This window comes from Pimephales promelas, chromosome 8 (genome assembly GCF_988280905.1).
Source record: "Pimephales promelas chromosome 8, fPimPro1.hap1.1, whole genome shotgun sequence".
Classification (NCBI taxonomy): Eukaryota; Metazoa; Chordata; class Actinopteri; order Cypriniformes; family Leuciscidae; genus Pimephales; species Pimephales promelas.
Window position 1 is genome coordinate 30,021,278 of NC_142776.1, and position 21,614 is coordinate 30,042,891.

A 21,614-nucleotide genomic window follows, 5' to 3' on the forward strand; every position below is an offset into this window, starting at 1 on the left:
TATTTTTGCCTGGCCTTGTTTTGATCAACAGGGACACTCAAGTTTATGAATCCCTAATCATGCCACATGTACCTGCCCCAACACCCCCCCCCCCCCCCTTCTCTCTCTGCCCTCCCCCTCTGTTTCTGAATCTCTCGCTCCTCATGCAAGGCTCATGGTTTTATTGTTAGAAATGACAGATCAGGTCACTCTCTATTGAATCACTGATGAGAAAGACCTGTTCTGAAGCAGAGACGGATAAGGATACCTCATGCTAGCTTCTGGGAATATGGTTTCATTCTGTCTTTTCCTTCACACACTGTAGTGCAGTGACTACCTTCATGACTCCAAAAGGCATAAATCTGTCATATTTCATGTCTGAACCTTCCGTGTTCATGTCATATTTCACCCTAAAATGACCATTGAGAATAAAGGGGATTACAAAAAAACTCACAAGTAAACATTAAAACATTCATTACAGTTATTTATTGTTTATTTAGGGGTGAAATGTGACCTGAAACACTTTTATTTGTAGATGCAGTCTCGGTCATTTACACGTGCACCAAACGGACCCGCCGTGTTTACTAACTAAAGATGAATCTGTACAGCCCAAGTTACATAATTAAAACAGATTCAACTCCTAGTCTGCAATATTAACAGATAAAGAGGTCATTGTTGCTGTTTGCTGAGGACAAATAAGCTGGCTCCTCATATTTGCCCTCTGTTTGTTAAAGTTGTACACTAAAAGGGAAAAAAGACCATAAAATTGCATGTTATCTTATTCTATGCACTTGCATTGCATGATAATGATTTCTAGTATTGCTCTCAAAGGTTACATTAAAAGCCTACATCTCAAACTATAGGTAATTTCGTCCAGCATAAAACTGTTATAATAATGCAGCGTGTAAAGAGAGCTAGCCTGAAACCCTTTATTTCAGCCAATCTGCTAGGACGATACTCAAAGGCGCCTTGTTGCTATGCAAGTCCCTGTCTCATCACATTTCCATGGTTACAGGGCAACAAGGAATTAGCAGTGAACATCAGAGCTCCCTCAGAAACACGTTTTTTTCCTGAACGAAAAATGAATTAGGCTTGGTGATGGAGTGAGAAACTTCTTAATATACAAAACAGTTGCCTTAGGCTTAGAGTGAGGAATTAAATCACTTTTCAAATGTAAGAAACATGTTTTATTTTCACAGAGAAAAAAAAATATATACATTAATATTAATGACAATTTGTGTCATCAATATAGTGGCTGCACACACAATTAACAGCCATGAAATAATGGTAATTATTGAGTACGGGTGTTGATATTATGTAATGAATTAATTATAACAGAGTAATTCTCAATAAACTCAACATTTTAACAGTTGGAAATAAATCAACATGTACGCAACAAAAGGAATTTGATATTTAATCGTATCATGAATATTGCCACTTATCAATAGGATTCATGACAAGAAATTATGGATAAATAGATTACACTAGTCCAAAGATAATTTAGATCTAAATTTGCATTGATTTAAAGGGTTAGTTTACCCAAAAATTTAAATTCTATTTAGATATTTTTAATAAAAGATAAAAGAATAAATAAAATATATTTTTAATAAAATCTGAGCGATTTCTGTCCCTCCATTGACAATATATAACATGTAATCCATATGAATTGAGCCATTTAGTCTAAATTTTCTGAAGAGACATGTTCGCTTGATGGACAGATTGAATTTAGGCTTTAATTCACAAATAAACATTCAACTCACACATCAGTTAAGATAAACTAAAGTTCAAGCATGTTCGCTTAAGGTGTGAGAACCAATGAGGTTCATTCTCGTACTATATTTTACACATCACATTTAAACTTCAACAAGAACCAGTGAGGTTCATTCTTGTGTGTTAAAACTCTCAAATTTCATCAAAAAAAATTCTGAAGATGAATGAAAATTGTATAGGTTTGGAACAACATGAGGGTGACTATTAATGACAGAATTTTCATTTTTGGGTGAACTAACCCTTTCATATATAATTAGTCATCCACATATATAATGCTTTTCTTAATAAAAAAAAAATTCAAAAGTCATGACCTTTCATACAAGTACTCACATATTTTCCAAGTCATTCCTCAGGGATCTGGCCAGGTAACCTGGCACCCTGATCCACAGTATCCCTCGGACTAGAATCGCCACAACTGGGTCTGGTGGTCTCAGCCGTGCTGGTGGTCCTTTGCAGAAACTGAAGAAAGTTTTCATGGATGGAACCTTCGTGACTTGAGGCTCGAAGTTCAACAGGTCTACTGGCGCAACATTTTCTCAGTTTTATCAGTTCCTCGCGAATCTGTCGGTTCAGAAGGCCATAGAAGAATGGATTCACAGCAAACGAGGAATACGCTAGCCAAGTGACGGCTTCTTCGATGTCCCCTGGGCTCTGAAGCGGAGTGGTGATGGACATGTAAAGGTGGAAACTGAAGTACGGGAGCCAGCAAATAAGAAACTGGCCCACAATGACAACCAAGGTGATAGCAGCCTTTCCACCACCAAAAACTCGCTCAGGAGACAATCTCTGGGGCAGGCTGCGGGTGGTGGTGATGATGGTGGTCTGGCTGTTGATGGAATCCGAGCGATGCTTAGCTTGGTTGGCCGCCCAGCTGGGCAGTGGTACGTGCTGACGGGCAGCTGTTCGTGCGACTTTGTATACGTTGCAATATACTGTAAAAATCACAACAGCAGGGACCAAGAAGCAAAGCACGCTGAAGAGAATAGCAAAAACCTTCCTGAGGCGACTGTGGCTCCAGTGTAAAGAGCAATGGGCCGCTGCGATGGAGCTCTGGTTCCCATACGCTGGCCAACCGAGAAGCGTAACCAAAGCCAACAGGATGGATTTGACCCAAATGAAGACCATAACCCCAAATGCAAGGCTGAGAGTCATCTTTACCTCGTATCGCATAGGATGGACAATATAGTAGTAGCGTTCAATACTGATCGCAGTCACGGTAAGAATAGAGGCACAGATAAGGAACACGTTTAAAAAGATGTACACCTGGCACTCCAGAACAGTAAACGCTACAGTGCTAAAGAACGGAGAACTAGACACTATCCCGAGAGGCATCAACAATATAGCACAAAGCAAGTCAACTGCACAAAGATGACAAACAAACACATATTTTTTCATGTGAGGAGCTCGGGCAATGGCCACCATGACTCCGCTGTTGCCCAATAGTGCTGCCAGGTTAAGGGTCACCATGCAAAACAACCCAACAAGATCCTTAATCTGGGATTCCGAGTGGATGACCTCCTCCATGCTGGGAGGGGTAGGCTTGGTTGTGATCCGCTGGCCGGACGTGTCATTTGGAGTTGTGTTATTGGTCAGGAGACCCAACATCAGACCTGGCACAGCTTTCTCCATACTTCACCGGCTCGAGATAGAACCAGGATTCTCCATGTGTAAATGTTGTTTTCTCTTCAGTTTGTCAAGCGTTTGTGTTGAAACCATCTCTGAGAAGAAACGAGCAGATCTATAAATACTGTATTTCATGGGATGTCACAAAGTTTATAGATACTTATATAGATATACATTTACATTTGCATACATTTAACAGACATGTTTGTCAAAAATAAGACTTACAAATATAAATATAAAATATTAATTTAATTTTAAAATATTAATAATATTTTTTCTTGTTTTATTAATAAATGAAAACAGTCAATATCAAAGTGACTGCGTAGCTTTCAAACAATATATATCAAAAAATGTTTTTATTTAAAACCCTACAGTTGTAAAGAAAGTGAATATTACGCCATGATTCAGTGCAAAGGGCCATTAAAAGGGTTGGTGACTGTTTCATACCCATAATGATTAGTTATGTAAATTTGCAACGCCTCCATCACTCATCATTCAGTGAGAGAGAGCAAAATTCCCTTTCATGTCAAACTAAACATGCAATTATTATCAGAACACTAAAGCTGCTATTAAATACATAAATTAAACACTTGCGTCCAAATGAAAAGGAAATTCCCTCATACAAAGTTAATGAATAAATCCTGAGTGCATATTGGTAATCATTTATCCAAAATAGTACAGCTCATTCCTAGAATCACAGTGTCAATTTCCCTTTACTTCAGTCTTCGTGGAAAATCTCATCTGTTTTTTCCCCAACCCACTCACTAGGTCTCTCTATATGCTAATGAGGGCAGAACAACATCCTGTCCTTTCTTGTTGGATTGCTTTCACCCAACAGGAGCATGTTTTTTTTTTTTTTTGCACAAATGGGTTGTTGACCGTCAGAGATCAATGAAGTTGGAGGAATACATGACAGTTGTTGTTGTTTTTTGTCAGTGGGAGTCAGTCACACATGAGTCATACCTGATTGTGTGCCTTGGCCTCCCCACAACAGCCACCTATGCGCTGACCCGTCCCCTCCCCCGACCCACAGACAACACAGCCCCAGGATTTTTTAGCCACCCACTAGAAATTCAAAAACACATTTTCCAGTAAATTAAATGACCTACTGTCAAGTCAGGTTGAGTTCAGCTGTTCTGACATACCCACGTGTAGCCCTGACACATAAAATTAGAAGAAAAAAAAGACAATGTGAGTTTTCTTACCTGTCGATGTCCGGGACGTAGATTTTTCTTTGATTCTCCAATCAGATTTGAACATCTGGACGTATTTACACATGTGTAGAAACTTCTGCAGACATCAAAACAAGTGCAGTGCAAGCCCACAGGAGGCCGCTCGACATCTCAGGTGAGTTCAGTGGAGAGCAACCAGAGTGGATCATGATCCATCAAAAAGTATTATCATCCAGGAAAGCCCCGGCTCTAAGAAGCAAAGTTCAGATAGGTTTCCCTTTCCATCTAACAAAACCCAGGTGAAGCAGAAAGGATATGGTCCCACCTGCTCTTCCTGTTTCCAGTAGTGTTGATCAGTATTCACACCACTTAGGCCGGTGTCCGTCAGGATGCTCTTCCTCAGTGTCCGGTGCTGTGGAGGGCTGTGACTGTCACACATTGTATCTCTGTGATTTTTTTTTTCTTCCTTTTTCAAACAGACACATACTCCTCTGTCCTCCAGTGTGGCAGTCATCCCCTGGGTCCTACTGCACACCCTTAAACTAAATGATATCTTAATGGTCCATTGTAGCTCGACCAAGTAATTTTTGAAATATATGAGAAGTTCACACAAAAAAATTAAAATGCATCAACAGTCTAAAATTGCACCAACAGTTTTTTTATGGAATATTATAATTTATTATAAATCATTTCTGTGCGTATCATTTGTTTTTGTTTTATTCATGTGCCCTCGTAATCTTTAATCAAAATAATTCCCCTCCTTCTTGCATCATCTTCTCTTATCTTCTTTGATGATGTTTACTGGTACGATGACGGGACATCCAATCACTCACATTACATCACAGCAATAGAAAACCAATTCCGACTGGACAAAATCAAGTCCTACATTATTTTGGAGAAGTCATTTCACTCAGATATAGGTCACAAAAGGGGAAAAAACTATGGCAACTTCCGTTTCGCAGAATTTGAATATTTAAATATATTTTCTAATGGGACATGTTTAAATAAAACCTTTTTGCATTTTGAAAAGTGACATCTACTGGTTAAAAGGAGAACACAACAGTGCAAGTAAATAATTATAATAATTTATTATCTTCAGGTTTTTTTTTTCAGTACTAAGCAGTTACATTAACGTTAACTTCACTTCAAAGCTCAGCACAACATAAAAGAGAAAAATATATAACAATGGAATAATATCTATTACCTTGCAATATGATTATAAAAGAGCTTCAAACAAATGCTTGATAAAAGAAACATCTGACCAAACAAAAATAAAGGGCCGTATTAGCATATAGACTTGTAAGCCATGTATGAGAAGCTTGCATGAACATAAACTTAAAAGAAATGACAATTTTAGAAAAGAAAATACACTCTTAACAAAATTAATTATGCTTTAGTCATACATTAGAAATATATTTTAAATACTCTGTAAAATAAGAGTATTAAATTTAACGGGAAAAATTCCAAACAAGCTTGAAAAAAGCAATCACAATATTTTATATTCCCTTCATTTTAGCCCTTTTAGAAAAACGTTATCGTCTTTAAAATAAAAAAACACATTTATTCAACATTTTTCAAATGATTAAAGGTGAACATACTAACTTGTTTTTTTTTTTTTGACAGTACAGAAACCTGCAGCGATATTTCTAATATGAATAACAATGAGTAAACATACCGTAAGGCTGTACCAACCAAAGTTTACAGTACATGATAAAGATGCAATGTAATTATCAAATATTACTTAGACATTCCGACTAATTAACTCAAACATTCAATGCTTTATACAGCATGTGAGCATGAAACCACATAACAGATATGTAGATACAGTTCCATGTTTTCAAATCAGCTAATTGAAGTTCAACTCCAGGAGGTACCGGATGCGACACTGGCTTTCCTTATAGATGAGGTACTCACTGTTGTAGAAGTAACTTCCTTCGTACTGCTGCTGTTTTATGGCTTTTCCCTGAGGAACTGCTACCTTTTTACCATCAAACTCAATGAAGACATTTTTTGAGTGATCTGAAGAAGAAGAAAAAAACGGACACTGAAATTGCTAACAAACTAATGTTATGCAGAATTTAACTAAATCTACAAGTCTGTAAAGAGAAATGAGTAATGAGTTTTGATTATATTTGGAAAAACCTGGTTCTTGGCGTCCGCGTGCAATTACGCTGTCATAGCCAGCAGGGGGCTTCCTTAAGCTGGAATCATCCTGCGTGATGGTGTACTCTTTTCCCAAAGCAACTTCATTTAGAAACATGATGCCGATGTTGTTTGATGGATGCACTGCAAACACAATGAAAATTATTTTAGAGATAAAAGTGCCTAATAGCGTCTACGACATTACCAATTGTTCCTGGAAATGGAGGGAATGCAGGGAAATAATTATCAAAAGGTAAGGCTGGACGAAAAAAAAAAATCCCAGATTTTTCACAAAAAATCTGAATTACAACTTAAAGGGTTAGTTCACCCAAAAATGAAAATTCTGTCAGTATTTACTCGCCCTCATGTTGTTCCAACCCCGTAAGACCTTCGTTCATCTTCGGAACACAAATTAAGATATTTAAGATATTAAGATCGCTCCTGCATACAGTCCATAGGCTTCTTGAGGGACTGGCTCTTGCCGTCCCCGAAAAGTCATAAAAGACATCGTTAAAATAGTCCAAGTGACTACAGGGGCTCAATCTTAAGTTTATCAAACGACGAGAACACTTTTGTGCGCAAAAAAACAACAAAAATAACGACTTTATTTCAACTATTGGTTTATTTCTCCCTCTGCGCGAGTCAGGTAACTAGTTTAATAGCGTAAGCTTCTGTTATTGTACGTCACACGCATCACACACACATGACCAGCGTCGGCCAATAGTGAGCCTACGTGTGACGTAGCTCTACGCAATCACACTACGTTAACGGACTATAGCTCTATGGAGAAGGAAGTGAATAGTTGAAATAAAGTCGTTATTTTTGTTGTTTTTTTGCGCACAAAAGTGTTCTCGTCGTTTGATAAACTTAAGATTGAGCCACTGTAGTCACTTGGACTATTTTAACGATGTCTTCAATTACTTTCCGAGGACAGCAAGAGCCAGTCCCTCAAGAAGCCTATGGACTGTATGCAGGAGCGATCTTAATATCTTAAATATCTTAATTTGTGTTGCGAAGATGAACGAAGGTCTTACGGGGTTGGAACAACATGAGGGCGAGTAAATACTGACAGAATTTTCATTTTTGGGTGAACTAACCCTTTAAATAGATTTTTTCCCCCATACTTACAATCAATCTGCAGATGACACAGAAATAGTTCAAAACAAGTTTTAACTTTATTTTGTTTTGATATTCCTTTCTGGGATTTGATCTGGATTTCCCCCTTGGGGTTAAAGTGCAATCAGAAACAACAAGCCCAAAAGACAAGATGGCAGGCCCTGCCTTTGTAAACAGTGAACATGTAACATAACATACAGCTGTAGCGTACTGTAGCGTGACATAACATAAAATGGTGAAATAAAATACAATAAGTGTCTTGTGATTGCCAAAACATTTGGTAACTAAACAGAATTGTCTTAAGTTTTGTGACAACACAATGTTTACATGGTACAATGACTGGCATGCTACTGTTTATATTATTGCTCGACACAAATTTCACAATTTCTTTAATCTTGATTCAATATCGATTCCAGTTTGGATAAATATTAGGGACAGTAGATGCGTTAATGTGTTATGTTAATTTTTCACAAAAAAATAAAAATTAAAAAAAATTAAAAAATGATATATATATATATATATATATATATATAAAATTTTTTAAAAAATTATATATATATATATATATATATATAATTTTTAAATTATTTTTTGTGATATTTTTTAATATATATATATATATATATATATATATATTAATACTGTACTAATGCTGTAAACATACAGAGCCCTGTCAGCTGGTATTATTATTAAAGGTTAAAAATAACATCTCAAATCAAATATAATGCATTTTTTATAACAATGCTATTATATTTTAATGATATAAGTAGGTAAAAATATAATAAATATATAATATAGTCATATTTAGCAAAATACTCCTCTCTATAGCAATTTTTAAGTCCAACTAACATGCTAAGGTCATTATGGCTTTCCTGAGGGACATAGCGTAATGTAACATTGTTCTCCAGCTGTTTTATGGACCACTTTCTGCCGTTGAAAAACACTCATCGATGGATTTTATTACATTTCGGTAAGTTGAACTGTATCTTTCAAATTACCTATTGATCATTCGTGTTTATTTAACATTTACTAACAAGAAGTAAAGAGTAACAGATGATCGGTTCACCTGCCGCTTGAACCGAGATCTGTCAGCAATCTGCACTTTTACAAGCGCCAAAACGGTGTTCATTGTTTGAATTTCCTAATTAAATTGTCCGAATCTGAGAGCTGAGAATTTGTTTCATAACAATAGTAACCTTCACTGTCTTGTCTGTCGGTGTCAGTGTCCTCTTCTTCGCGATTTTTCATTTAGTTTGTAACATTTAGTTTGTAAATGTTTTTGGCTGGTGTGCTTGTGCTGCTGCGGTCTTGTTCATTTGCAATGTTGTTTATGTATCTCTATGGCAAAGGGTGAGCCCGTTCGGAACTACGGGAGTCCAGAAGGCAGCATCGGCAAATGTTAAAGAGAAAACTGATTTTCATTCAAACAAGTCGACGTAAACTACACTTTCAAGTTAATCGATAAAATCGATTTATCGCCCAGCCTTTCTACAAGCAACCCTTGCCATTGTGTTGCAAACTTTATATGTGTTTATATTGTTCTTTTATACTGATGCAAAAAAGGTCCTGTTTCTCACCATAGCCAGCAGACATGCTGCTTTCAGAGGCAAAATAGATTCCCCTGCCCACACGGCCACCAGAATGGGGCATTATACGAAGTCCACTCTTCAGAATGGCTGCAACCACGGCCACGTTTGTTCCATGCCAAAGCAGCTTCCTGTTCTCCAATGCATCATTTTCCCTGAAGCGCTCAGCCTACACAAGCAATTGCACACATGCACGCACATACACAGGATTTAATTAGGATAATAAGACTCAGTAATGAACAACATCAACACCCACTGAGTGAATTCTACACCCACTGAGGCCGAGTGTTCACTGCTGGTTTAAAATGAAATTACAAATCTAATGGGAACCTAACAGGAGTTCTAATGGAAAAAATTACAGTGTATTTGCGCTTTTTTGACATTTACGAGTTTACTTTTATCATTTACTGCTTACTATATATAAACTTTAAACTTAAATTACGCAATACTATTCACCTCTGTATCTCTTTCAACTTCCCAGACGTCCACTAAAGTGAGTCCTTTGCGTCCAGTGGCATTCAAGTACTTCTCAATTATCTTACATACAAAAAAGAGAAAGAGAAAGGAACTTCTGAGCATACTGCAATTTTTTAAACCCAATTCTATACATCAATTTCTTTTATCAAGCTGTGTAAATGTCCATAACTCATAACTTAAAGACTTTAAAAAGCAACAGTTAAATAGTACAAAATCATTCATAATGTTTTTAATATTTTTAAAAGCAATTTTCATTTAAATCTGGGAATCAAACATTTTAAAAAAAATGTTTAAAAGTTGACATTTACTATACATTTCAATATTTACATACGATAATTACAATTTTGCTATTATACTATTTCTAGGTCATATTCTTCAGTAAGACATTCTGATAAGGCTGACAATGCTGATAATAAGCACTGCACCATTAATTGTTTTAAAAAGTATGATTCCCAGTTTTAAATTAGATTTTTAATTCCTGATTTCCATTGTGGACTATAAATGTTGCTGTGTATTGAAACCTTATATTCCTTCGATTTCTTATCCAGCAAACTTAGCTTGCATTTCAGAGACTGGAAATTTTGGTCAATGGGATGAGGCACCACGTCCTTCATTTCTTCTGTGGCTTTCTCAGATTCAGCTTTAAGACTCTGGGCAACCTCGATGTCGGCAAGAACCTACAAGATACAAGCAAAAGAAAGTTTGGATTTTGGTCACTCTTATCGAGATGGCAATGAAAGCACTCTATATTGGCCATTAAAAACACACAAGATCAATGTTTATTTTTGTATCCAAACATTGTACGATTTAACAAATAAATATTCTAAGAAATATTCACTTTAAAAAGTGTGACAACTAGCCCCTATTTCATGAAACCGAAACATTCTCAGTGCACAGTAACTGCTATGTATCTCACCAAAAGCATCTCTTTCTTGCCCTGAAGAACAGCATCATCAGAGATGACAGGGGGTCTGTTGCGGCCAAAGTTATGAGGAATAATGGTGAAGAATTTGTTGGTGAGTTCTTCTAACATGTTGCGTTCCCCCTTCTTTATTGCGGCTTCAATTTCCTCCAAAGCCTCAAAGCCTTTGGCTATCTGCTGCTTGCTGAGTTTCCCCAAAGGCATCTTCTTAATATCTGACAGAGAAATATATGACACATGACACTCCTTTACAAAAAATGGATCCTATCCATCTCCGTCTTACAGATGGAGCTCAGAAAAGTGGTAGATAGGGCTCAAATAGGCAGCAAAAAATCCCATCTTAAAGGAGAACTCCGGCACAAAATGAACCTTTGGTCTAATAAAACATTGGTACCTTGTCGACCGTTCCCTGAGATTTGTTTTCATGATAATCGAATGTAAAGAGTTTTATCTCTAAAAACTGTTAAGCGTATAACACTAGTATATGGGGGCATATAATAAGTAAAAAGAAATAACAAGGCTCAAAATAGCCCCACACTAACACAGTAACATAATGAGGATCCCTACATGCAAAATGAAGCATTGAGAACTTAAGTGTACAGACCATTTAATAAGAAGATACTTTATAAAGACAGTCCACTTCGTGTATACAGGCAGGAGGAAACAGTCTCGACAAGTCGAACCACAAATGCTGTTCATACAGTTCAGAAGTTCGCTGAACTTCATACAGTTCAGCTCACTTGGCACGTCATTCGTGGTTCGACTTGTTGAGACTGTTTTCCCAAGATGGCGCCGCATGTATACACGAAGTGGACTCTTTATAAAGTATCTTCTTATTAAACGGTCTGTACACTTACAAAGTTCTCAATGCTTCGTTTTGCATGTATGGATCCTCATCATGTTACTCTGTTAGTGTGGGGCTATTTTGAGCCTTGTTAGTGGTATTAACTAGCGATTTATTTTTACTTAATAAATGCCCCCATATACTAGCATTATACACTAAACAGTTTAGTGCCAACTAGGTACCAAAGTTTTATTAGACCAAAGGTTCATTTTGCGCCAGAGTTCTCCTTTAAGTTTACAATCACAATGCCAAACCCCCCTGTGGCTTTCAGAAACACAACGATCACTCAGGGAAATGAATCCCTGAGTGAACTGAAGTATATTTCATTGTGTTTTTCCCAGCTATCAAAAACAAGTTCTAAAAGAACCACAGTAACATGGCTATTGAAAGGAACAGAAGAACTGGGACATACAGTGCCTCTATTATGCTTCCTCACATATTAACTTACAGTACATGTAGTGTGTAATTCAGCTGTTTGTGAATGTCTAAGGTCTGCAAAGCTTCAAAGATCAAAGTCAACAAATTGAGTTATTGTATTCCCCCCCCAAAAAGCAGATTTTGAACTGCCTGAAATGAGTCCTCAGTAATTCCAGTATTACTTCCTGCACAAACCAACATAGTTTTGTACAGAATTTGCATAACATTTAGAGAGGCAGAATCTTTGATCGAACTTTCAGACACTGTGATGCTGCAATGAGAAAACGAATGACCTTGGATGCATGTAAACCTATTGTTGGCGACCTCAAAAACAAAAAGGAACCATTTAAAATAGCATAATAGGGGACTTTAAGGCCATGTGTCCACCTTTAAGGCCGTTTTTCCCGCAGCTAGCGTATTTGTCCAATTGTTTTCAATGGGAGCGGCGTGTTTTTAAAAGTGCCCTAGAATGTTTTTTTTAATCATTTTATAATGTTTCCTAGGTTGCCCTTATAATGCGAGTATGTTTTTTAGATCAAACATACCAAAATTAATTCAATTTCACATTCTAGGGCACCTTTAAAACGCCAGGAGCGTAGCAAGACACTGAGCATCTATTTCACACTCAATCACTTTTTACCGGATGCCGAGAGTTGAAGAATGTTCAACTATGGGTACACAGCTCTCATCACTGTCACTTTTTACCCAGCCATCCAATCACAGTGGAGGAGGGGCAGGACAAAAACAACACCAACCAATGTCAACAGATGACAAAAATAAGCATAATAGCAAAAACGTATTTAAAACAAGAGCCAGAGCAAATACTTTACATTGCATCAACCTTTTATATAGAAACAATACCAAAAAAAAAAAAAATTTCTGTAAAAATAAGATCCTATAAATTTAGATATTTTGTATCATAGCAGATAAAGCATCTAAACAGAAAAAAAACGCTGCACTGTCGAAGCGCTCTCAAGCGCCCAAAACTACGTTTTCAACTGGCTAAAAACGCTTTGGTGGACACACGGCCTAATGAATCAAGGCTATACCACAATAAACTAACCCAGGTTCATGCTGGACATGGCTTCTTTGAACATGTCATTGTCGAATATGAATCGGATGAGCCTTTGAGTTGCTTCATCCAGCTTACAAGGCAGAACTTGTTGTTCGCTTTTCACCTTCACATCTCCACCGTCTACAGTATCCACCTGCAGGAAACACAAAACATTACAAACTGTCAAATGTGTTAGTCTTTTGACAATAACAAGGACATAGCTTTAATTAAGAATGTAACAAAGTTCATTAAATGCTGCACAACCTGATGAACCAGCTAAATTACCTTCACTTCTGCATCCTGGTCCCCATCTACCTCTATCAATGTGTACTTTCCAGAATGCGAGACAAAGTTTTCTCGATCGCTCCAGTTATTCTTGGTCTTATCTTTGAATTTCTTTTCGAAACACTTAACGGCTGCATCAGCGGTAGATGGACCAGCTAAATTGTTTTGGCCTGACTCTCCCTGAAAACAGAGAAGGACAGGAAAAGTACGTCATCCATTAGAGCATTTATGCACATTATGCTGTGACATATTTGATGGAAAAAAAAAAAAAGATAAAGCAACGTACCACTCTGCCCCATCTTGTCCAGCAATAGTACTTCCCTCCAGACACCAAGACTTGGGCTACATAGAATTTGTTGTTGTTGTTTCCAATGTTAGTTTGATTTAGCATGCAGTCGTAATCGTCATGAACCTGAGGGTTAGGATCACAGAAGATTTTTTCTGTGATTCAGGGCAAGCAATAATTTGCACGTTCGACTGAAAACTGTTTAACCACTTATTCGGGCTCACCTTAGCATCTGATAGATGACAGAAGCTGTCAGGGTTCCTCGTGGCCTTCACCTGGGCTCCTTTTGCCTTCAGGGCCTCTTTGGCAGAGGTGAACTTGTCCTTTGGTGGAGCTTCAGGTTCCCCCTTTATCTTCTTCCCTCCAGCTTTGGTGCTTGATGTTGCCCTTCTCTTAGGTGCCATCCTCTTTCTTCTCTGTTCATAATCATATGATGTTTTAAATATAGTATATAACCATTCAATAAACAACTGATCAATAGTTATGGAGTCATTTAGTGACTCATTTAAAGTGAGTCACTCACTTTAGGTAAGACATACAACTGCATGCGATTTTAAATTCATTTAAAAATGATTTTAGCTTACTTTTATCACAATATCTCAATTAATTTAAAATATAGGTGAATTTATTTCACCTTTCACCTTTGAGAAATGTATCGTGTAACTTCTATAACATGTACAGTTGGACACCTGACAATTTCAGAAAATAGGCTATAGCAGATATTTCTTTATTTATGTATATCTAAATAACCATTTTTTCAAAGACACGGTTTAGGAATGGTATGACATCAAATGTTTAAATATGGTAAACAATAAATCAAAACAGTCCTGCTGAGACATGTGCGGAGTTTAAAGTAGCCTATCAGGCACTGGAAACGGATTCATAGAAATTAGGGCGCGCGTCTCGTCAACAATAAATTACAAATACATGTGAAATATGTGAAATCGCATGTGTTCAGGAACGCGGCGAGCAATTTCGAGATTTTATTATTAGTCAGATAGAATGATACTTACCTGCTAGTGGGGGTGCTGAGAAAGTTTGCAGATTTATTCTCACACTTCGGGACCTCTGTATGTGACTGTTCAGGTTCGGGACTGCCTTCAGCCTGACTTCCGTGTTTCTGACACTTTACGTCACAGCCCTTCCCTCACATACAGTGAGATATATGTTTTTTTTTGTTTGTTTTTAATGATACAAATTTGCAAGGTTCTTATGTATCTTAAAAGGGACATCCTGCTAAAACAAAATTATTATATTTTTATTTTATTAATTTATTTTTACATGTTTTTTGTGTTTGTTTGTTTTTTTGCTACAAAATAAATAATTTTAGTCCAACATCCAACCTTTGTACTTACTAGTAAGCTATAATGCTGGCTTTGTGCTTGAATGGAAGCAGTTACAAAAATACTTAGTTGTAAAAATAACTTTATAAAATGAAAATCCTCCAGGGAACATGGATATGGATAATATGTAGTCGGCCTAATGTTTATAAATGCTTAAATACTAAGGCAGAAAATGACTGCAGATATAACCATCACACACTGACACACACACAAATACAGTATATATATATATGTATATATATATATATATATATTGTCATTTCACCACCAGTGCTTGAGTGTGCAATATATCAATTATGGGTCAGTGATAGCCTGCAAATGTGGACATTGTTATTAGATGAAGGATATAAATATAAGGATATAAAGAATATAATGTTTTGTCTATGAGACATGGTCCTTCGGTAGACTGATGTGTGTAAATTACATTTGTAGTGCAGTAATAGCAGCATTTTGTCTTTTTATTTTTCCGACTGGTTTATTTATTTATTTATGGTTGCTAAATGGCTGTATGCGCAATGACATTAGGAACATCATTTATTGCACTTGCAAATCACCTGTATTTTAAAAGGGTTACTCAGGGTATTGTTTTATACAGTGCAACAAATTAGCATTTAACATAAAAGACAAATTAATATTAAAACCCAATGTTTAACCTCAACCAATTTGATGTGATGAGCACCTACATCCTCTAGATGGGGACAATGTACAAGTTTCTGTATACCACGAACATTGCATATTGAATTCTTTTAAAGCCGATGTCGATGTGTGTCATTTTCTTAATTGAACAAATGTATACATTATCAAGTTAAAACGACCAGGAGAGCTTGTATTCATATAAAACACATTTTATTTACATAAATTACAAGAAAGCACAAACCAGAATCACCATAAATCTACATTAAAAACATCTTGTATATAATACTTTAAACAGATTTACTATATCTTAACTCCATCTCAAACAATACTTTATTATGGTTTCCATAAAAAGAACAGGTATACAGAGTTTAAACTGGCATCCCACTGATATCATCTAACTAGTCAGAGAGAGAGAGAGAGAGAGAGAGAGAGAGAGAGAGAGAGAGAGAGAGAGAGAGAGAGAGAGAGAAACAAAATGGGATATTGTACTCACATCAAGTTGAGAACAACATAACAGGCATTCTTTATTCCGAATAGCCTCCTCAACATTAGCAAACACTTGATTTCATGACTAGTGAAGATAAGATTTATCTGTATACTGCATTTGGCAAACAAACAGGAATGCTGTTTCTCAGAGTGACGATGTTGTTGAGTCCACTACCTCTCTGCCATTACATACTGTAGGCACTACGTTGGAGGCCGAGGCTGTAAAGACATTTTTAATAATATAAAGATATCGTAAGTTGCAAATCACAGTGTATCGCCATTGCCATTCAATGTATGGGTGAATCTCATTAAACCATATTTTTATTTAATATATTATTAAAACATTGTATGGAAAAAATTATAAATATTTTTTTTATTTTTTTTTTTACTTTTTGTTTTGCATTTTGACATTATTTTCATCATAATTAACTTTTTTCCACCCAATTTTATAATTTCTAATTTATAGATTTTTTTTTGCAATTTCATTGTTGATTCTCCTTATATTTTTATTACAACATATTATATTTTTTTTTGTAATGCAATGTTTTTTTTGTTTTGTTTTTTTAATTAGAAATTTAAATTTTTACAATTTAAAATATATTTATTAATGTCACTGAGAATGAGTAGTTTATGAGTAAAAATTACATCATAATGGTAAATATTATTTATTGTCACTTGATTTGAGGTGAAATGGTGAAATGAATTTTTAGGGATTCACATATGCACTCTATATCCTGCGCTCAGGGATGTTTCAGTGCTCCAGTAATATCAATGTAATCCAATAAAGCCAAATCTGCTCTCACAGGGCCAATGATACTTTATGTTCTGCTCCAATATTACTCTACCATCATACAGTACTGAATATTTTGATTTTACAGTACTGAGTTATGACATTGCCAATCCATATTTTCGAATATGGGTGAAACGAATTGATCAAAAAGCTTGATTTAAACAACTGCTGCTGTTGATTGATTATATTGACGATGATGCAAGACAGAGATCATAAATGATACTGTACCTTGAGAGAAGCTGGAGCCAGGGCCAGTGGTCACACTGAATCGAGTGGTGGCCACTCTGAGCGTACTGACGTTCTTCTGGGGCTGGAAGAGGATGATGTGGATCTTGGGAGCGAACAGGCATCCCAGCACCACTGAACCACTCAGACTCACAGAGATGCACATGGTAGTGGTCTGTACCTGAGAGAGTAGACACAAGAAAAAAGCGATTACATTTACACCATGATATCACCTGACTGGCTTATTCATATTCAGCAGGGATGTTAACATGGGATTGAATTTATTTTCCATTGAACTCGATTCCAAAAGTGTTGCCAAAGCCTATGTGGCTAAAGATGTATCTTAAAAGGATGAATCCATGTGCAAAGCAGGTGTGTGTGCCGTGTATCTCATGCATACTAATACAGGTATTAGAGGCATACATCGCCAAATAACATTTTGATGAGAGAGGGGGTGAATCAACAGGAACCGTTTCTAAGATGTTTGCTTTGTCTCATTGTACATTTTACTTGGCAGATACTTTTATCTAAATTGATGAGCATTCAAGCTAGACATTTTTATCAGTATGTGCATTCCCTGGGTTTCAAATCCACTGCCATGCCATTGCTATCCTCTTTCAGTTGGGCAACACAATACTAAAAGCTATATAAACACCCCCCTCAAGGTCAAGCATTGGAGAAACTTCATGGTTCAAAAGCACTGAATTATAGTTTTTTTCCTCAATACCAAATTAACAAAGAGTACCTCATTCTTTCTTCAGTACAATAGATTTAAAAGTGTTTGTGTGAGAGCGGCAATGCGTCAGAATACACCAAAAATGCTTTAAATAATGCATCGTTCAGAGAGCTTTGCCTGGAAAGGTTTTGTATGCTTTTCCAGCAAGCCTGGCACTTGTCTCCATAAACATGCACTTTTATATAGAATATCCAGCCCGATCTCACGGGAATTCGTACGAATTTTACGAGGTGGCTAATTCGTAACAATTCATACGACCTCAGTCGTACAAATTAGTACGATTTTTGCTAAATCGTACATATTTTACGAATTGGCCAATTCGTATGAATTCGTACGAATGACCTACCCCTGACCCCGCCCCTAAACATAACCGTCACGTGGGTTTAGACAAATCGTATGAATTCGCACGAGTGAGGTCGTACGAATTAGTACGAATTAGCCACTTTTTAATCACTCGTACGAATTCGTACGAATTGGTCGTGAGATAGGGTAGGAATATCCCACTGAATGAGACATAGTGTATGCTGTAGTCTGTTTTTCCTCTATAATTGATCATCATTATTCTTTAACAAAATCTCCAGAGTGAAAAACTGGAACGACTCATACGCAATCAAACACTCAGACGATAAAACTGCAAATGGAAATCTGGTTTTCAAAGAGACTCAAAAAATATTACATGGCTCAAGAATAATTCATTTTGACCAATCACGGTATTCTGTAGTTTAATATAAACTACTGTTGACAAGGTTTGGGGTCTGTACGTTTTTGTAATGTTTTTGAAAGAATTCCATTCTGTTCATTTATTTGATCCAACTCAACAAACACAATATTGTGAAATATTTTTACAATGTAAAATAGCATTCCCTAAATGAAAATATTTAAAAACGTAAATTATTAGTTGGCAAAGCTGAATTTTCAGCATCATTACTCCCCGTCTTCAGTCAAGATCCTTCAGAAATCATTATTATATGACGATTTGCTGCTCAAGAAACTTTTCTTATTGGAATCAATGTTGTTTCCTGTAATACATTTAATTCAGGAATCTCTGATAAATTGAAAGATCATCGTTTATTTGAAATATAAACCTTGTTCAACATTATATGTCTACTTTAACTTTTGATTTAATGTGTCCTTGCTGAATGAAAATATGAATTTCTTAAAGAAAATTGAAAGTTTATACTTCAAATTTATTTTGGTTCTGCATTGTGGTTTATATTTGATTCTGAAGATCAAATATTTATCATATAAATCTTAACTGGCATGTGCTTTATCATCTGCACATCAACGCTGTAGTTGGTGGGTGAGAAGAAATTATACAACTAAAAATGATATCTGCGGGATGTATGAGGCTGTTGCATTTCCTGTGAGTGTGTGTGAGATTGTGCCGAGGTCTCGGCCTCTAAGGCACACCTTGCTTTCTGAGCACAGGCCCCAGCTGGGAATCATTCTCCCATGCTCTAACACATCACCACACACACACACACACACAAACATGAATATAAAACCTGGAAACCCTGAACAGAGAGTGACATCCTGTCCAATCAGAGCTCAAGGAGATTCCCTTCTCTCTCCTGAGGCCTTCTGACTTTTTGCTTTCTGTATCCTTTCGTCTAGTCTTGATGGATGATGTAGAACTGACCCTTACAGAAGCTCCCTACAGCCATAACATATCCTGATCATGTTTCTTTCCTCTTTTTTGCTCACTGGAGCATCCAAATGCCACGTACAACGGCCGTTTTAACCAGCAGTGCTGTGCAGACTATTCTGGATGCACACATATAAAAATCATATATAGCAAGTAAGTTTCTGTTGCACTGTAACTCTTTGATTGAATTTTGACCAATCGATGTTTAATGTTACCTCAAAACTATGTCTGGAAAAAAAACTATTAATAATTAATATTAATAATAATTAAGAAAAAAAATCAGCATTCAAAAATATGAGACCCTTTAATTCTTTGATGTTAATTGATGTTACTTTCAAATCACCAATGGGTGATGAAATAAATAAATAAATAAATAAATAAGCATTAAAATCTTTGGAAATGATTATATTATTGTTTTTTGAAAATAAACATTAGGGTTTTTTCTTTCAATATAATAAATCATGCATCAAAGTGTTAAAACTTAGAAAGAAATAAAATAATAGTTGTCAAATGTAAGAGTGTTTAATGGCATCTGTCCTGAGGTACTTGACTGAAGGATGTACTCAGACCAACTGAATAGCATGTTTTCATAGGCTAGTAATTCACCAGGAAGAAAGATCCCCACTTTCTTTGTTCTACACAGCTTTTGAGCCACATGAAATGTGAGCTTCTCCTTTCATCAGCGCAAAAGACAGGGGATCAAAGAGATTTTTCTATCTGCCATCTGAATTGGCAGGTATGGTAACAAAAAAAAATCAATCAGGCAAACTCTCAGTCTCGCGCTCTCAGGGAAATTGTATATATGCTAAAAATAAAGGATAAAGTCACTGTCGGAAAGTGATTAAGGGTTATAAGAGAAGCTCATTATCTAAATGATGAAAAAATATTCCATGCTGTCATTGTGTGTGCAGTGTGATTTGAGACAGCCCCTCTGATATCTTTTCCCAGAGGAGAGCCGGTAATATCCCCCCGGCACAAGATTTACTTCTCGAAGAAATCACATTGTTATACAGAACACTCAAGCATGGCATTCATTGACAATCTGTCAGAACTTTTAAAGACTATAGCATAGCTAAATCTCAACTATATTGAGCATAAATTACATTTAAAGATATGTTCAGAGAAACTATACTATGTAAACTATGTAAAATGATATTGTGGTCCTCACACAAAAGATTAAAAAAACATATCTGTAAACCACAATATCTGTACCACTCGTTTTTGCAATTAAAAAAATGAAAAATAAATAAATGATTTTGCATAATTTAAAGTCAACTAAAAATAATTCATTCATTTGTTCATTTGTTTGTTCGGTCGTTCATTCGTCCATTCATTCATTTTTGTTTTTGCTACTGGTCCTGATTGTGGACAATTCATCAGAGCACTTTACAAACATATACACATTCAAAAGATTGTTAAGATGTTCAGATAGCTTTTGAAAATGCAAAGATTGTGCTAATGCAAGTGAAAAAGTAAATTGGCATGTTAAATAACATTTACATTTAGCATGTGCTACGTATATGAGTTGTGGGTTGAACTGAAATAAATAAGATTAATCAACTTAAAAATGTTGTGTTTTTGTTACAAATTATTAAGTTCCTCTAACTTAATGAAGTTTGTTGGTTGAATATATGGTTAAATTGTCATAACTCAAAATTTTTTTTTCAAATAAATGTCTCTTGTAACATTATAAATATAATATAATATAATATAATATAATATAATATAATATAATATAATATAATATAATATAATATAATATAATATAATATAATATAATATAATATACAGCCCATTCTCACCCCCAAGGCGTTACTTAACTGACGCCTTGGGAAGCATTTGGACATGCTTCAATATCTGGCGCTTTAGGCGCCCTTTAGCGTCAGTTAGATGATGCCCTAAGATCGCGTCATGTAAGTGACTCTAAAGGGCGCCTAAAACGTCAAATATTGAAGCATGGTCAAAGGTGACGCCTTGGAGTGAGAATGCGTTGTAATATAATATAATATAATATAATATAATATAATATAATATAATATAATATAATATAATATAATATAATATAATATAATATAATATA

General features: G+C 35.9%; 3 protein-coding genes across 7 annotated transcripts in view; all 3 read right to left on the minus strand.

Moving 5' to 3' along the window:
• Positions 1–1,151: 1,151 nt before the first annotated feature.
• gpr61l (G protein-coupled receptor 61-like) lies at positions 1,152–5,013 on the minus strand. Of its 2 annotated transcripts, XM_039689018.2 has the most exons (3): positions 4,870–5,013; positions 4,578–4,793; positions 1,152–3,467 (listed from the first exon to the last, which is right to left on the minus strand). In XM_039689018.2, exon 3 carries the CDS (start codon positions 3,376–3,378, stop codon positions 2,092–2,094), a length of 1,287 nt encoding a protein of 428 aa, XP_039544952.1. In that variant the 5' UTR covers positions 3,379–3,467; positions 4,578–4,793; positions 4,870–5,013; the 3' UTR covers positions 1,152–2,091. The 2 variants fall into 2 exon arrangements, with proteins under 2 accessions (XP_039544952.1, XP_088990478.1); XM_089134352.1 differs by having other exon boundaries at positions 1,152–3,465; positions 4,578–5,013.
• Positions 5,014–5,607: 594 nt separating this feature from the next.
• parp3 (poly (ADP-ribose) polymerase family, member 3) lies at positions 5,608–14,817 on the minus strand. The gene is made up of 11 exons (XM_039689413.2): positions 14,687–14,817; positions 13,898–14,089; positions 13,674–13,799; positions 13,388–13,567; positions 13,112–13,256; positions 10,782–11,002; positions 10,387–10,542; positions 9,845–9,925; positions 9,380–9,557; positions 6,687–6,830; positions 5,608–6,563 (listed from the first exon to the last, which is right to left on the minus strand). Exons 2-11 carry the CDS (start codon positions 14,075–14,077, stop codon positions 6,391–6,393), a joined length of 1,584 nt encoding a protein of 527 aa, XP_039545347.2. The 5' UTR covers positions 14,078–14,089; positions 14,687–14,817; the 3' UTR covers positions 5,608–6,390.
• Positions 14,818–15,262: 445 nt separating this feature from the next.
• Positions 15,263–21,614, minus strand: part of grm2a (glutamate receptor, metabotropic 2a) — a 44,535-nt gene continuing 38,183 nt past the window's right edge. For all 4 annotated transcript variants that reach the window (XM_089134353.1, XM_039689414.2, XM_039689416.2 and 1 more), the window contains 2 exons: positions 17,157–17,334; positions 15,263–16,357 (listed from right to left, as the gene is read on the minus strand). In XM_089134353.1, coding sequence (XP_088990479.1) covers positions 16,284–16,357; positions 17,157–17,334 — 252 coding nt within the window. In that variant the 3' untranslated portion in view covers positions 15,263–16,283. The remainder of the gene's footprint in view (positions 16,358–17,156; positions 17,335–21,614) is intronic.